Raw genomic sequence first — 18998 nt, forward strand, 5'->3', positions numbered from 1 at the left:
ATGGGGTGGATTAGGGGCAGAACAAGAGCTTGTTACAAAATTACAGGCAAATAAATTGCTGGTAAATTTGTAATACCAGCCCCGGCCTTAGGCGCTATTCTACCAGTTAGGCCAGTAAGATTCCGGCTGGGTGGCACCTTAGATAACACCATATAATAGCAGATTTATATAATACATAAAGTGATATAGTAATCTACACAACTGTGTAATAAACCAGTGCTGCATAGTAACTGCTCCCCAGTGGTGTAACTATACAGTAAGCCGACCCAAAGGCCAGTCACGGGGGTGCTGAGTGCTGAGTGATGTCATCAGTTATAATCAGTGCTTAGTGATGTAATCTTTGTCATGTGATTCACGGAAACTTGGGTATTATACTAATGTACACATTACTTACTATATGATATACTTATTGATGATACAGGGATAACTCCAGGTTCCCATTACATTAGATCAGCAGCAGCTCAGAGCCCACGGAGCGCGTGCGGTGCCCCTGGCACACTGAAAATGGCCGAACTAAATCCAAGATGGGGGGCTGCTGGGGGAAGTCTTATAGGGCTGGATCAATACTGTTACAGGGCTGCTGTGCAACTGTATATAATGCACTATATAAAATGCAACAATCAAGCTTTATTTCCCCTTTACAAGCGTTTAGTTCCTTTACTCCTAGAGAAAGCATAGTGAAAAGGTCACATGACAATCTAGGTCAGCAGTGACATCACTCGTTACATAAAGTTTTATGATGTGATTCAGTCGAGTGCAAGCAGTTGCCCTACTTAGAGGAAAGATATCATTCTCTTGGCGAGACATCCCTGCGGATGGTTACATTTTACTTATGCAACAGTGAGAGAAAGTGTTGGAATGTACTCCCAGCAGGCAGTGATGTACTACCTCATAGCCCTGTGGTGCCCTGTAGCTACACATTCTCTGTATTCTATAGAACATATTCCTAATGAGTCTTCTCATTGCATTTGCCTTTACTGATACAGCACCCCTAGTGGCTGCATAGTGTTACACAGTGTAAGCGCCTTGTTAGGATATCTGTTTGTTTTTCCTCCCAATAACCCCTCAATGGAGTAGCCCCACTTTACTCAGCAGGAAAACCACAAGCAACTTCCTCTGTGTAGCCCTGTAACGTACAGTATCGTTGTGGCACAGTCTGTGTGATGTAACATTGTGTAACCTCCTACCGACTATACATTCCTCTATACATCCCTCTGTCCCTTCCCAGAGGCTATTATCCCCCCACTGCTACTATAGGCACCATCTCTCCCTACTATACCTGCTATCCCACAGCCCCAGTCCCTTCCCAGAGGCTATTATCCCCCCCCCCCACTGCTACTATAGGCACCATCTCTCCCTACTATACCTGCTATCCCACAGCCCCAGTCCCCTTCCCAGAGGCTATTATCCCCCCACTGCTACTATAGGCACCATCTCTCCCTACTATACCTGCTATCCCACAGCCCCCAGTCCCTTCCCAAGAGGCTATTATCCCCACTGCTACTATAGGCACCCCATCTCTCCCTACTATACCTGCTATCCCACAGCCCCAGTCCCCTTCCCAGAGGCTATTATCCCCACTGCTACTATAGGCACCATCTCTCCCTACTATACCTGCTATCCACAGCCCCAGTCCCTTCCCAGAGGCTATTATCCCCACTGCTTACTTATAGGCACCATCTCTCCCTACTATACCTGCTATCCCACAGCCCCAGTCCCTTCCCAGAGCTATTATCCCCACTGCTACTATAGGCACCATCTCTCCCTACTATACCTGCTATCCACAGCCCCAGTCCCTTCCCAGAGGCTATTATCCCCACTGCTACTATAGGCACAATCCTCTCCCTACTATACCTGCTATCCCACAGCCCCAGTCCCTTCCCAGAGGCTATTATCCCCCCACTGCTACTATAGGCACCATCTCTCCCTACTATACTGCTATCCCACAAGCCCCAGTCCCTTCCAGAGGCTATTATCCCCCCACTGCTACTATTAGGCACCATCTCTCCCTACTATACCTGCTATCCCACAGCCCCAGTCCCTTCCCAGAGGCTATTATCCCCACTGCTACTATTAGGCACCATCTCTCCCTACTATACCTGCTATCCCACAGCCCCAGTCCCTTCCCAGAGGCTATTATCCCCCACTGCTACTATAGGCACCATCTCTCCCTACTATACCTGCTATCCCACAGCCCCAGTCCCTTCCCAGATGCTATTATCCCCACTGCTACTATAGGCACATCTCTCCCTCACTATACCTGCTATCCCACAGCCCCAGTCCCTTCCCAGAGGCTATTATCCCCCCACTGCTACTATAGGCACCATCTCTCCCTACTATACTGCTATCCCACAGCCCCAGTCCCTTCCCAGAGGCTATTATCCCCCACTGCTACTATAGGCACCATCTCCCCCTACTATACCTGCTATCCCACAGCCCCAGTCCCTTCCAGAGGCTATTATCCCCCACACTGCTATATAGGCACCATCTCCTCCCTACTATACCTGCTATCCCACAGCCCCAGTCCCTTCCCAGAGGCTATTATCCCCACTGCTACTATAGCACCAATCTTCTCCCTACTATACCTGCTATCCCACAGCCCCAGTCCCTTCCCAGAGGCTATTATCCCACTGCTACTATAGGCCCCATCCCAGTCTCTCCCTACTATACCTGCTATCCACAGCCCCAGTCCCTTCCCAGAGGCTATTATCCCCCCCCACTGCTACTATAGGCACCATCTCTCCCTACTATACCTGCTATCCACAGCCCCAGTCCCTTCCAGAGGCTATTATCCCCCCCACTGCTACTATAGGCACCATCTCTCCCTACTATACTGCTATCCCACAGCCCCAGGTCCCTTCCAGAGGCTTATTAATCCCCCACTGCTAACATTAGGCACATCCTTCTCACCTACATATACCTGACAGCCACAGCCCAGATCCCCTTCCAGAGGGCTATTTATCCCCCACTGCTACTAATAGAGCAGCCATCTCTCCCCTTACTAACCTGCTGATCCCACCGCCGACAGGCCCTTCAAGGCTATTATTCCCCCCGACTGCTATTATAGAGACCATCTTCACCTACATATACTGCGCTTCCACAGGCCCCAGTCCTTCCAGAGGCTATTATTCCCCCCCACTGCTACTATTAGGCCACCATCTCTTCACCTCATTTATACGCTAGTCCACAGCCCCCAGTCCCCTTGACCAGAGGCTATTAGTCCCCCACTGCTACTATAGCGCCCACTCTCCCTTACTTTAACCTGCTATCCACACCGCAGTCCCTTCCAGACGCTATTATCCATGTCTACTACGATAGGACACATCTTCATCACCTACCTATACCTAGCTATCACAGCCGTCCCTTCCAAGGCTCAGTTATCCCCCCACTGCTTACTAATAGGCAACCATCTTACCCTACTATACCTTGCTTACCACAGCCCCAGTCCTTCCCAGAAGGCTATTTATCCCCGCCCACTGCTACTATAGAGCGCCACATCTCATCCTACACTTACCTGCACTATCCCACCAGCCCCCCTAGTCCTTCAGAAGGCTATTATCCCCCCACTGCTTACTTTAGGCACCATCTCTCCCTTACTATAAGCCTGCTATCCAACAGCCAGTCCTTCCAGAGGCTCTCTATCCCCACTGCTACTATAGGCAAATCTCGTCCCTACCATTACCTGGACGTATCCCACAGCCCGTCCCTTCCCAGAGGCTTAGTATACCCCCAATGTCTACGTATAGCACCATGTCTCCTACTATACCTTGCCTCCATCCACAGCCCCAGTCCATTCCCAGAGGTTTATCCATCTACTATAGGCACCAATCTCTCAACTACCTATACCTTGCTTATCCCACAAGCCCCAGTCCCTCACAAGGCGCTATTATTCCCCCATGGGTCTACTATAGGCACCATCTCTCCCCACATATCACCTGCTATTCCACAGCCACAGTCCCTTCACAGAGGTATTATGCCGCCCATGCTAGTATAGGCCCATCTCTCACCTCCTTACACTGCACATATTCCCACAGCCCCAGTCTTCCCAAGCAGGCTATTATCCCCCCTCTCGCTGACTATAGGCACCATCTCTCCCTACTATACCTGCTTAATCCCACAGGCCCCAGTCCCTTCCCAGAGCTATTATCCCCCACTGCTCTAACTAGGCGAGCCATCTCTCGCCCTACATATACACTGCCTATCCCACAGCCCAGTCCCTTACCAGAGGACTATTATCCACTTGCTACATAGGCACCTCTCTCCCTACTATTACCCTGCCTATCCCACAGCCCCAGTCCTTCCAGAGAGCTATTAGCCCCCACTGCTCTATGAGGGCACATCCTCCTACTATACCTGCTATCCCACAGCCCGTCCCTTCCCAGAGGCTGACTAATATCCCACCCATGCTACTATAGCGCCATTCTCTCCCTACGAATAATACTGCTTAATCCACAGCCCAGTCCCTTCCCAGAGGCTATCCTATCCCACACTGCCTATATGACGCACCATTCATACCCTACTATAACCTGCTATACCACAGCCCAAAGTCCTCTCCAGAAGGCTTTATCCCGCCACTGCTATATAGGCACCCATCTCCTTCATATATCACTGCTATCCCACAGCCAGTCCCTTACCCAGAGCTCATATCATCCCCCCGATGCATGATATAGCACACTCTCCTACTATTATACCCTGCCCTTCCCACAGCACAGTCCCTTCCCAGAGCTATTATCCCACTGACTACGTATGGCCACCATAATCTCCCTACCTATAACCTGCCTATCCCACAGCCCACATATATACCAGAAGGCTATTATCCCACTGCTACTATAGGACCATATTCTCATACTATACTGCTAACCCACAGCCCCAGTCCTTCCCAGAGGCTTTACTCCCCCCACTCTACTATAGGACATCTTCTCCTAACTTATACTGCCATATCCCACAGGCACAGTCCCATTTCCAAGCGCTATCGATGTTCCCCCACTGCACTACTATACACCATCTCTCCCTAACATATACCTGCGATATCCACAGTGCCGGCTCCTTACCAGAGGTATTATCCCCCACCTGCTACTATAGGCACCATCTCTCCACTACTATTACCTGCCTATCCCACAGCCCAGCCCTCTCCCAGGAGGCTATTATCCCCCCATGCTACTATAAGGCGCCATCTCTCCACTACTATACCCTGACTATCCCACAGCCGCCCAGTCCTTCCCAGAGTCTATTCATCCCACCTGCTAATATAGGCACCATCTTCTCCGCTACTTCCAATGCTATCAACAGCCCCAGTCCCTTCCCAGAGGCGATATTATCCCCCACATATACTATAGGCACATCTCTCCGCTACTATACCTGGCTACTTCCCACAGCCCCAAGTCCTTCCCAGGAAGCGCTTTATCCCCCACTGAGCTACTACTAGCCCATCTCTCCTACATATACCTGCTATCCCCACAGCCCCAGTCCCTTCCCACAGGCTCATTATCCCCCCACTGCACTTACTATTAGGCACCATCTCTCCCTTACTATACGCTACTCCAACAAGCCACAGTCCCTTCCAGAGGCTATTATCCCCCACTTGCTACCTATAGGCACAATCATCTCCTACTATAACCTGCTATCCCACAGCCCCAGTCCCTTTCCCAGAGGCTATTATCCCCCCACTGCTACTATAGGCACCATCTACTCCCTACATATTCACCTGCTATTACCAGCAGCCTCAGTCCGACTTACCAAGAGGCTAATGATCCCCCCACTGCTTACGTATAAGGCACAAATCTCCTCCCTATTATACTAGCTACCCACACAGCCACAGCCCGCGTCGCCAGTAGAGCTATTTTCCTACTGCTACCTATAGGGCACATCTCCCTACTATACCTGCATATCCCACACCCAGTCCCTTCCCAGAGGTATTTATCCCCACTAGCTACTATAGCACAATCTTCCTATTATACTGCTATCCCACAGCACAGCCCCTTCCCCAGGGCTATTTATCCTACTGCTACAAATAGGCACCATCTCCTTCCATACTATACCCTGCATATCCCCACAGCCCAGTCCCCGTTCCCAGGAGCTATACTATCCCCCCACTGACTAATACTAGGCACAAATCTTCCTCCCTAATTATACCTGCTATCCACAGGCCACCAGTCCCTTGCCAGAGGACTTATATCCCACTGCTACCTATATGGCACCTTCTCTCCCTTACATAAATACCTTGCTACCCTCACCCTGAATAAATGAATCTCCCCGCTCTGTACTAAGGCGCTGGAGTATCCTTATAGGCACCGATAAATGATCTACCCGCTCTGTATAATGGTGGCTGCAGGCTATCATATAGGCGATAATGATCTTCCCCGCTCCTGAATATAATGGGGCTGAGTATCTACTAGGCCGATAATGATCTCCCTTTCTCGTGTATATGGGCGGAGTATACTAGTAGGCGCCAATAATGATTCCCGCTCTGTTATAATTGGGCCTCGAGTATCTATTAGGACCGCTAATGATCTCCACGCTCGATATAATGGACTGAGTAATCTATAGAGCCGATTAATGATTCCTCACCGCTCTGTATAATGGGGGCGGAGCTATCTTAGTAGGCAGATAATGATCCTCCCCGCTCTGCTATATGGGGCTGAGATATCTATATAGGCGATAATGATCTCCCGCTTGCTATAATGGACTGCCAGTTATCTATAGGGCGATAATGATTCCCAGCTCATTGTTAATGGGGCTGAGTAATACCTAATAGGGCCGATAATGATTCCGACCGCTACTGCTAATATTGAGGTGAGTTCTAACATATTATTTAGGGGGGCCCGATTTTTTAATTTTTTGAATTTCTCCCCACCGCTCTGTATAAATGGGAACTTGAAGTAATCGTATAGGCCGATAAGATCTCCCCGCTCTATGATTAATGCGGGACTGGTATCCTATAGGCGATAATGAACTCTCCACCGTCTGAATAACGGGTGAGTGATCTATAGAGCTGATTAATGATCTCCGCCGCCTTTGTGGAATGGGCTGAGTATCTACTAGGCCAGATTAATTGATCTCCCGCTCTATGATAATGGGGCTGCAGTATCTAAGGCCGAATAATGATCTCCCCCGCTATGTATAATGAGGGAATGAGTAATCTATAGGTGCATAAATGACTTCTCCCCGCTCCTGTATAATGGGGCTGGAGTATCTATAGGCCGATAATGATCTCCCCTCTCTTGTCTATACGGGTGTAGTATATCTAATAGGGCGATAATGATCGATCCCGCTACCTGTATAATGGGGCTGAGTATCTATAAGGACGGATATGATCTCCCGCTCTGTAGTATGGCGGCTGTATATCTACTTAGGCCGATAACTGATCCCCCGCCTCTGTTAACCGGGGACTGAGTATCTATAGGCCGATAATGATCTCCCCGCTCTGTATAATGGGGCTGAGTATCTATGGGCTGCTCTGTATAATGGGACTGAGTATCTATAGGCTGCTCTGTATAATGAGACTGAGTATCTATAGGCTGCTCTGTATAATGGTGCTGAGTATGTATGGTTGCTAATACCAGGCTAGGCTACCCATGTAGAGGCAGAGGCACACGCGGATGGGCTGTGCAGTCAGTACATATCAGTAGCGAGTGCCTTTAGGAGCCGAGGGAGGGGAGCGGGAGGCTCGGGGAGCTGTGAGTAAGGGAAGGGGACAGAGTGAGTGAGAGGAGGGGAAAGACTGGCACATTTTCACAGGACGCACTAGGGTTAAGTAAGGTGAATGCTCAGCCTCATTTGAACTCTGTAGGGTTGGGAGAGACACACACGCTGTGTATATACATAGTGATAGAGAGAGGGGACCGGCAGCGAGACAGGAGCTGGGGAGAGTTCAGCACAGGAGAAACAGGCAGGGAGAGGGACAAAGAGACACTTAGCAACAGGGATCAGCTTGGGAACAAGTGAGAAGCACGAGGAAGTTCTGCTGCCCATTCAGGTACAGTATAACCTGCATGTAACTGCCCCTCCTACTGCCCCCCTAGCCTGCTGAGCTTGCACTCTAATATACAGAGGGGCACAGATACAATACAGGGAGAGGGAACCATTGGGAGAAGGGAATCCTGCCCTGCAGAGCTTACACTCTAATATACAGAGGGACACAGATACAATACAGGGAGAGGGAACCATTGGGAGAGGGGAATCCTGCCCTGCAGAGCTTACACTCTAATATACAGAGGGACACAGATACAATACAGGGAGAGGGAACCATTGGGAGAAGGGAATCCTGCCCTGCAGAGCTTACACTCTAATATACAGAGGGGCACAGATACAATACAGGGAGAGGGAACCATTGGGGAGAAGGGAATCCTGCCCTGCAGAGCTTACACTCTAATATTACAGAGGGACACAGATACAATACAGGGAGAGGGAACCATTGGGAGAAGAGAAATCCTGCCCTGCAGAGCTTACACTCTAATATGCAGAAGGGACACAGATACAATACAGGGAGAGGGAACCATTGGGAGAAGAGAATCCTGCCCTGCAGAGCTTACACTCTAATATACAGAGGGGCACAGATACAATACAGGGAGAGGGAACCATTGGGAGAAGGGAATCCTGCCCTGCAGAGCTTACACTCTAATATACAGAGGGACACAGATACAATACAGGGAGAGGGAACCATTGGGAGAAGGGAATCCTGCCCTGCAGAGCTTACACTCTAATATACAGAGGGACACAGATACAATACAGGGAGAGGGAACCATTGGGAGAAGGGAATCCTGCCCTGCAGAGCTTACACTCTAATATACAGTGGGGCACAGATACAATACAGGGAACCATTGGGAGAAGGGAATCCTGCCCTGCAGAGCTTACACTCTAATATACAGAGGGACACAGATACAATACAGAGAGAGGGAACCATTGGGAGAAGGGCAATCCTGCCCTGCAGAGCTTACACTCTAATATACAGAGGGACACAGATACAATACAGGGAGAGGGAACCATTGGGAGAAGGGAATCCCTGCCCTGCAAGAGCTTACACTCTAATATACAGAGGGACACAGATACAATACAGGGAGAGGGAACCATTGGGAGAAAGGGAATCCTGCCCTGCAGAACTTACACTCTAATATACAGAGGGGACACAGATACAATACAGGGAGAGGGAACCATTGGGAGAAGGGAATCCTGCCCTGCAGAGCTTACACTCTAATATACAGAGGGACACAGATACAATACAGGGAGAGGGAACCATTGGGAGAAGGGAATCCTGCCTGCAGAGCTTACACTCTAATATACAGAGGGACACAGATACAAACAGGGAGAGGGAACCATTGGGAGAAGGGAATCCTGCCCTGCAGAGCTTACACTCTAATATACAGAGGGACACAGATACAATACAGGGAGAGGGAACCATTGGGAGAAGGGAATCCTGCCCTGCAGAGCTTACACTCTAATATACAGAGGGACACAGATACAATACAGTGAATGGAAGCAAATCAGAGAAAGAATGATGAATTTGTATATGTTTGCAGATAATATAACCTTGTATTACAGTATATTCAGTATAAGGGGCTGTAGATTTTTTAAGCCTGACGTCACAGAGAGCACAGACCTTTCCTTTTCAGCATATTTGTATTTCTGTTTGAGTGGGAGGCGGCCAGAAACCACCCAATATATTTACACCCACTGGGGGAGCAGTTCCAGTGCCCCCAGCTAGTACGTGTGGCATTGTGGGTACGTGTGGCATTGTGAGTATGTGTGGCATTGTGGGTATGTGTGGCATTGTGGGCACGTGTGGCATTGTGGGCACGTGTTGCATTGTGGGTACGTGTGGCATTGTGGGCACATGTGGCATTGTGGGCACGTGTGGCATTGTGAGTATGTGTGGCATTGTGGGTATGTGTGGCATTGTGGGCACGTGTGGCATTGTGGGTACGTGTGGCATTGTGGGTACGTGTGGCATTGTGGGTATGTGTTGCATTGTGGGTATGTGTGGCATTGTGGGTATGTGTGGCATTGTGGGTATGCACTAAACTGATTCATTACAGGGGGCACTGGGGGGGGACAAGTTAGCGGCCGCAGCCAATGAGGATGCTCGGTGGAAGTGGCTACACAGAGGGGCCGGGGGGGGTCGGGGGGGGCGCAGCAGCTGTGTGTGTGCCGTTACTATAAAGCTGGCAGAACACTGAGTCCCAGACAGGGAAGCCTATAAGACGAGTGCCAGTATATGTTTGGCACCCAGCGCTGGGAATATGGCAGGATGTGTAGCTGTTTGTGTGTCCGTCAGTAATACAGTCCCCCCACCCCTATTGGTGTCAGGCTGCCTTTCACTTTGGTTGGGTAATATTTAGTAAGAGGGAAGCTCTGTGTCTGACCCTATGAGCCCCCACTCACTGCCCGGGGTCTGGGGGAGCCAATCAATACACTCCCAGTAATAGTGCGTTAGTGCCCCAGTAGCACGTGGAACACTTACACTCTATTACTCCCAGTGTGTGTGGGGGGCGGGGCCAGCGGAACATCCAATCAACTAAAGCGCCCACCACTCCAGCCCCACCCTACTGTTACTTTGTGTAACTTTCTTTTCTATTCAGCCCCTCTCCTACTCATATACCAGCCTCTCATCCAAACTACTCCCTGGTTGCTAAGGTAACTTGCGCCCTAGCAACCAAGTAGCTGCTGAAACTCCAAACTGGAGAGCTCCTGAACTGAAAGTGAAATAACTAAAAAACTACAAATAATATGAAATGAAGACCAATTGCAAATTGTCTCAGAATATTACTCTCTACATCATACTAAAAGTTAACTAAAAGGTGAACAACCCAGTGAGCCCGTCGGACCCTGAGTGTGTAACCCATTAGTAGCGTATTAGTGTTATTCCCTATGAGCGACACAAACTCAGAGTAATTATTATCTGTTCATTCCCACAGAGTAATGGCGCTGTATTACTTTAATTAGGGTGTAATTGTGTCAACTCCCAGTATTAGTGCGTTAGTGCCCAACTGCAGCACTCACACAGATTGTTGGCTCCAAATGAATTCATTACCCGCCAGCAATTTCGGAGCGAGTGCGCTTGTACAAGGGCTTTAACACCGTAACCATGTGACTGTTTGTTTGTGCGACACTCCCGTCTGGATCCTTTCATAGTATTTCTGCTTTCCTGCCCTCGCTTTCCAAGAAAGATTGCACAATTATAGCCCAGCGCTTGTGTACAGTCTGTGTTTGTGCCTTTGTGTGCTGCTTTATTGGCTGTGCGATAGCAGGTATAGTAGGGAGAGATGGTGCCTATAGTAGCAGTGGGATAATAGCCTCTGGGAAGGGACTGGGGCTGTGGGATAGCAGGTATAGTAGGGAGAGATGGTGCCTATAGTAGCAGTGGGGGGATAATAGCCTCTGGGAAGGGACTGGGGCTGTGGGATAGCAGGTATAGTAGGGAGAGATGGTGCCTATAGTAGCAGTGGGATAATAGCCTCTGGGAAGGGACTGGGGCTGTGGGATAGCAGGTATAGTAGGGAGAGATGGTGCCTATAGTAGCAGTGGGATAATAGCCTCTGGGAAGGGACTGGGGCTGTGGGATAGCAGGTATAGTAGGGAGAGATGGTGCCTATAGTAGCAGTGGGGGGATAATAGCCTCTGGGAAGGGACTGGGGCTGTGGGATAGCAGGTATAGTAGGGAGAGATGGTGCCTATAGTAGCAGTGGGGGGATAATAGCCTCTGGGAAGGGACTGGGGCTGTGGGATAGCAGGTATAGTAGGGAGAGATGGTGCCTATAGTAGCAGTGGGGGGATAATAGCCTCTGGGAAGGGACTGGGGCTGTGGGATAGCAGGTATAGTAGGGAGAGATGGTGCCTATAATAGCAGTGGGGGGATAATAGCCTCTGGGAAGGGACTGGGGCTGTGGGATAGCAGGTATAGTAGGGAGAGATGGTGCCTATAGTAACAGTGGGGGGATAATAGCCTCTGGGAAGGGACTGGGGCTGTGGGATAGCAGGTATAGTAGGGAGAGATGGTGCCTATAGTAGCAGTGGGGGGGGTCAGTCTGCCTGAATTGAATCCATTTATATCAATGTTCCCCTGACTCTGAGTGCTCTGTTCCTCAGACTGGGAGTTTGCGGTGTGTGGTACTGAGGTGACATTATTGTGACATTCTGTCTCTGTGTCTGGATTGTTTAACCCTTGCTGATCTCTTACATCCTTGTGCTTCCTAATTCCAAGATTTGTTTTCCACAGGCATCTGCCCTTTGACTTGCACCCCTGCACCACCCTGGCTCACCTAGGTGATCTCTCCCCTCCTGCCCTCTCCCCCCAACCGGCAATGAACGGCCCTGTTCCTTGCCCGACCCCCGTGGATCCACCTGCGCCTCCTCAGGCTCCTCCCACACTGGAGGCTTATGCTCCACCTCCGCAGACTCAGGGGGCCGACGAGATTTCCCCCTCGACATCTCTCATTTCAGGCTCGGGCTTGCTGCTTGCTCGTTCCCTGCTTGGCTGTCGGAACTCTCACTCCTCTCCTACTTCGTGTTCTTCTCCCTGCAATATCCGGCGGCGGCGGGAATTCACCCCAGATGAGAAGAAAGACGACTGCTACTGGGACAAGAGACGCAAGAACAACGAGGCCGCAAAGCGCTCAAGAGAGAAGCGCCGGGCGGGGGATCTTGCCCTCGAGGGCCGTGTTATTGCCCTTCTTGAAGAGAATGCCCGACTCCGTGCCGAGCTCCTTGCCCTACGTTTCCGCTTTGGCCTGGTACGTGACCCTTGTGAAGAAACCCGAGGAGGCTACTCAACCCAGTGTGGCCTTCACGAGCCTCCACCGGCCAACCCACCCCCACCGCCTCCTCTACCCCATTCGGAAGACTCTGGTTTCTCTACCCCAAGTGTGGGCAGCCCTGTTTTCTTCGAAGACCGAGTTCCAGAGCATGAACCTGCCCCAATGCCTCACTCGGCTCTGACGTATTACGGTACCATTAATGCAGAAACTGTGGAGAACCCTCGTGGGAGACTGGAGACCCTCGGGGATTGTTATAAGAGCCTCCCACATAAGCTGAGGTTTAAGGGAGGTGTCCCCGGTGAGGAGGGGACACATAGCATAATGCAAGTGCCAAGGGAAACGGGTGGCTTTGCTCCTGAGACACCTACAGGGTTCCCACAGCAGCCCCCACCCTGCCCTCGCGGGCGATGGATGCCCCACAGCCAAGATGGAGTACCCCCGGCCGCCTCTGACAGCTCCGAGCTCCGATCCCAGCTTGCTTCACTTTCCGCAGAGGTGGCACATTTAAAAAGAATTTTCTCGGAGCAGGTAGTGGCCCGCGGGGGCCACGAATGAAGCCGTTGTGCAGATGGAGCAACGACCCAGGCGCTGGCAGCTATGCCTAATACTGCGGCACTAGGGATGCCATTTTGACAGGTCACATGAACACTTTCCATGCCAAGCATTACAGCACCGACGACCTAGTGTTGTCGTATCCCATTCGCTGTTGTGTCATCGCTTTCTGGATGAGAGACAGGTAGCAATGCGATGAGCTCATACGGCTTCTCCGAGGCATTTGGCATCAGTGACCCCGTTGTCTGTTCGGCTGCCAAAATCCTTCAGCGGGACTGCTGTGCTCCTGGCTAAAGTGCCGCCCGTGCCACACACACTGTGACCTCTCTGCCTCCTCGCAGAACTGTTTGTCGTTTAGGTGCTAATGTGATATTGTCAGGACATGGGCGCCATGTTGGCGAGATGGAGGGGGTGTATATACATAATCATTTGTACATACTGATTGTGCTGAGAGGGAAACGCTAGCTTGAACACACTGGAGGTTATTTATTGAAGGGATCTGCTCGTACTTTGTAACGCAAACAAACCAACACTCGTCTGAGCCAGAAGCCATCGCAGTGTTGCATTGGCACCTCGGTAGGACAGCATAGGCTGAAACTGTCTCCATTGTAGTGTGAGGTAGCCTTGCCCTGTGCGCTGCCCTTGGCTAAGCCCTGACCCCTCTGTATGAAAGTATTGAACAACGTGGCCCTCGATTCAGTGGATGGAAAAGGTGGCGCCGAGCTACCGGTGTGAGCAAGAAGCTGTTCCAATAGGGCTACATTGTGAGGCTGCAGGCCTTGTTTTCTCTGTGATGTTTCCTACAAGGGGTAACAGTGACCTTCCACAATTATAGAGTAATGTATTTGCTATAAGGTCCCTGTATCCACTTTCACCCTACAATGTAACTCTCCTATGGCCAAGTTACCAATCTACCTAGTTGGGCCATACTAGACTGATGATCTACCTAGTTGGGCCTTACTAGACTGATGTTCTACCTAGTTGGGCCTTACTAGACTGATGATCTACCTAGTTGGGCCTTACTAGACTGATGTTCTACCTAGTTGGGCCTTACTAGACTGATGATCTACCTAGTTGGGCCATACTAGACTGATGTTCTACCTAGTTGGGCCTTACTAGACTGATGATCTACCTAGTTGGTCCATACTAGACTGATGATCTACCTAGTTGGGCCTTACTAGACTGATGTTCTACCTAGTTGGGCCTTACTAGACTGATGTTCTACCTAGTTGGGCCTTACTAGACTGATGTTCTACCTAGTTGGGCCTTACTAGACTGATGATCTACCTAGTTGGTCCATACTAGACTGATGTTCTACCTAGTTGGGCCTTACTAGACTGATGATCTACCTAGTTGGTCCATACTAGACTGATGTTCTACCTAGTTGGGCCTTACTAGACTGATGATCTACCTAGTTGGGCCTTACTAGACTGATGTTCTACCTAGTTGGGCCTTACTAGACTGATGGTCTACCTAGTTGAGCCATGCCATACTAGACTGATGTTCTACCTAGTTGGGCCTTACTAGACTGATGTTCTACCTAGTTGGGCCTTACTAGACTGATGGTCTACCTAGTTGAGCCATGCCATACTAGACTGATGTTCTACCTAGTTGGGCCTTACTAGACTGATGTTCTACCTAGTTGGGCCTTACTAGACTGATGATCTACCTAGTTGGGCCATACTAGACTGATGTTCTACCTAGTTGGGCCTTACTAGACTGATGTTCTACCTAGTTGGGCCATACTAGACTGATGGTCTACCTAGTTGGGCCTTACTAGACTGATGGTCTACCTAGTTGAGCCATACTAGACTGATGTTCTACCTAGTTGGGCCTTACTAGACTGATGGTCTACCTAGTTGAGCCATACTAGACTGATGTTCTACCTAGTTGGGCCTTACTAGACTGATGGTCTACCTAGTTGAGCCATACTAGACTGATGTTCTACCTAGTTGGGCCTTACTAGACTGATGATCTACCTAGTTGGGCCATACTAGACTGATGATCTACCTAGTTGGGCCTTACTAGACTGATGATCTACCTAGTTGGGCCTTACTAGACTGATGATCTACCTAGTTGGGCCATACTAGACTGATGATCTACCTAGTTGGGCCTTACTAGACTGATGATCTACCTAGTTGAGCCATACTAGACTGATGATCTACCTAGTTGAGCCATACTAGACTGATGGTCTACCTAGTTGGGCCTTACTAGGCTGATGGTCTACCTAGTTGGGCCTTACTACACTGATGTTCTAGCTAGCTGGGCCTTTCTAGACTGATGGGCTACCTAGTTGGGCCGAATTAGAATGATGGTCTACCTAGTTGGGCCTTACTAGACTGGTGATCTACCTAGTTGAGCCATACTAGACTGATGATCTACCTAGTTGAGCCATACTAGACTGATGGTCTACCTAGCTGGGCCTTTCTAGACTGATGGGCTACCTAGTTGGGCCGAATTAGAATGATGGTCTACCTAGCTGGACTTTACTAGACTGTAAGTCAGAGCAGCAGTGTGCTCCTGGGGCCAATCAGTATGAAGGAGCTTGCTTTGTGGCTAGACAGACCCATACTTTATGTGTAGGTGCCCAGATAGCCTGCACTGTGATTGTGTTGGACGCAATGCTCCACACCAGTACCTCCAAACCAAAGCTGCCTATTTGCCCCCAACAGGTATTTGGGTGAGGATCAGTAGTCGCTCACAGTCCTAGGACCAACGCAGTATTGGGCGCCACCAGCCGACTGGTGTTTGGGAAAAACAGAACTGCCGACAGCCAGAGAGGAATTCATAGGGCTGAAGGAATAGAACATACCATTCTTGTTAATTACAGGGTAATACTCACAGGTATATCAACCCCACCCACACAGTCATCATTTCCACTTTCCATGGTTCATGAACCTTCAGTTTTTTACCTGAATGCTCTTCAGCTCTGTCCAAGGGTGGAACAGTATTTATGTAATCTGCCCCCCCCATAAAATAATGTAATTCATAGTGCGGAACTGTACCGCTCACATGACCTGCACCGGCAGTGCCTTTGTTATTTGCCAACATTATTATTATTTCCTGGTTGTCACTGGGCCTTTGCACCATACAGCCATTGGACAGTAGGACGTGCCACACCCACCTTGTGTGTATGCTCCACCCATCAAATAGGGGCCCTGCAAATAGTGGCCCTGACTGAACGGCAGTGGCAGGTAGAGCAGAGCAAGATGGAGACAATAGCACAATAAAGCTCTAGTGGGCCAAGATGGCGGGAGGAGAACAAAATGGTAACAAAAGGCCAAGATGGACTCAGTAACACGTGGTATTGCTGTTTCTAGGGTTGCCACCTTCATAACCCCACCCTTCTGGGGGCGGAACGGGTGACATTGGGGCAGGGCAGCGGAGCACAAAACACACACCGGGGAACCAAACTTGGATGCCGATAGGTGTCTGGGGCCTTCGAGACAAAGTCAACAAATGTGTCTATTGTGTATTTGCTGTGAGTCACATGAGTACACGTGCCCTATGGCCTTTGCTTAGAGCAGCCGGGAAGTCCAAAGTCAGACAAAAAAAACTCTAATTTGTGCCATTTTGGGTAAAGCTTGAAAGCAAATATCTGTGCTCAATAAGAGCTGTTATTGTGTGGGGACAAGTCTGGAATGTTTCTGCTGTCTCTCTCTGTCTCGCTCTCTCTCCCGCGCTCTCCTGGTGTTTGTTTTCCCATGAATGACCTTCATTAATAAAGGAACTGTTTAAAGAACGTCAATTGCAGGTTATTTACCGAATTAGGTGTAAGTAGCCAAGGAACGTCCCTAGGTGGGAGGGGCACAATGGCCATAAGTACCTACCTCTACTGTCTAGGGTTGCCTTGCGGCCAGTATGTCACCGGCCTAGCCGGTAAAATATCAGCCCTTCTGTCTCCCTCCCCGCCTACGGAATAAATGAGCCCCACTTCCGGGTCGGGCAGCATCTATTTATAGGCACGTGCCTGCCCCGCCCCCTCAATAATGTCATAGGCAGGGCGGGTTCAGGTCTCAGGTAGAGAAGAGGCAGGTTAAGGACAAATAGTCGACCCTCACATCACTATTGGGCACCCTTTGCTTTTGACCAGGGTCAGACTGGGGGGTGCAGGGCCCACCGGGGCTACCTTACCCCACACAGGGGCCCCCGCTGAGCCTCCCTTACCCCCCCAGGTTCCCCCACCCAACGTCCTCCTCTGAGCACAAGTTTAATGTATCAGGGGAGGAACAGTCGGCAGAGGGAGTGCCGGCAAGGATCGGGTCTGGGCCGCTGGGGCCCACGGGGTTTTTTCCCAGTGTCCCGGCGGCCCAGTCCGACCCTGCTTTTGACCCAGCATAATTTATATGCTGGGTCAGGAATTAAGAAACCTATAAAACTATAAGGGGTGTTGCCACCTGTCGGTCAAATGCTAAACACTCCATCCTGGCCAAGCTCCTTTCGGACTAACCCCGCCCCTGATACACCCTGGTCCATTCCCACATAGGGCCTAAAGGTGGCCATACACGGGCCGATTTTAGCTGCCGATATCAGTCCCTTTAGACCAGGGGTCCCCAACCTTTTTAGCACCACGGCCCGATAGGAGGCAAAAAATGTTTCCCACGGACCGGGGGGAGAGGGGGGCGGGGCGTGGCGCGTACTTCAGGCGTGTTATACATACAATGCGCTGGGGGGCGCTGCGGCCCACTGCCATGCCATCCACGGCCCGGAACTGGTCCGCGGCCCAGTGGTTGGGGACCCCTGCCTTAGACCAATTCGGCAGCTTATCTGCCCGTGTAGGGGCACCAACGACGGCCATACCCGACTGATATCTGGCCTGAAATCAGCCAGATATCGATTGGGCAGGTTAAAAGATTCAGTCCGATCGGGGACCGCATTGGCTCGTTGATGCAGTCTCCGAACTGACTGCCCCATGGCCGCTGTTAGAATTCGATCATTTGGCCCTGGGGCCCTGGCAAATTAGCCTACATTTTCCCGATAGTGCCAACCCATAGCTGGGGATATCAGGACAAGATCGCCAAGCGAGAGGATCTTAATGGATCTTAACGTGTATGGGCACCTTAAGGTAGGATTTTCTTTGCCTAAAGACAAGTAGAAGCTACAGTGTGACAATTCTCATAGTCTGGCACTTAGTTACTGTTCCTGGTTACACATGGAGGCACCAAGCAGAAGGTATATGTACTACAGGCAACTTACCCTATGAATGATAACAAGCTGGGGGTGCTCTGTGGAAGGTGGGCCCACTATCAAACTTCTGGGGCTCCCCTCACTCTGTCAGTCTGGAACAGGCCATGGTCAGAGTTATTACCCAGGAGATCCAGCAGAGGGCGATCTCTCCATGAATCAGAGCTGCCAGGAGTAAACATGGCTCTTCCGGGATCGCTGACCTAAACCAACAGACAATGACTGTACTGTACGCAATTCTATTCTCCCTACAGCATCTCCGTTTCAGGGATTTGGGGACAGGCGGCTCCCAAGCTTTATTATTCTGATGTCTCTTGTACCAACAAGGCCACATTTATACCCTAAGTGTCCGTGTGGGTTTCGTGACACGATTCTTGCAAAACTCGGGCTGCGCTATAATGGGACCATACTGAGAGTGAGCAGCAGAGGGCGCTCTCTCCCCATACACATTCCGGCCCAACACCATTCTCAGTATGTCAGTTATTTTCAGAATTTCGCTCAGGGCGCCTCATT

General features: G+C 50.3%; 1 protein-coding gene across 1 annotated transcript; it reads left to right on the forward strand.

The window, feature by feature from the left end:
* Positions 1–7769: 7769 nt before the first annotated feature.
* On the forward strand, positions 7770–17043 carry thibz (thyroid hormone induced bZip protein). The gene is made up of 2 exons (XM_018092557.2): positions 7770–7975; positions 12212–17043. The coding sequence occupies exon 2, from the start codon at positions 12297–12299 to the stop codon at positions 13302–13304; it is 1008 nt and encodes a 335-aa protein (XP_017948046.1). The 5' UTR covers positions 7770–7975; positions 12212–12296; the 3' UTR covers positions 13305–17043.
* The last annotated feature ends 1955 nt before the right edge of the window (positions 17044–18998 follow it).

The sequence above is a fragment of the Xenopus tropicalis genome, chromosome 3 (assembly GCF_000004195.4).
Source record: "Xenopus tropicalis strain Nigerian chromosome 3, UCB_Xtro_10.0, whole genome shotgun sequence".
Lineage (NCBI taxonomy): Eukaryota > Metazoa > Chordata > Amphibia > Anura > Pipidae > Xenopus > Xenopus tropicalis.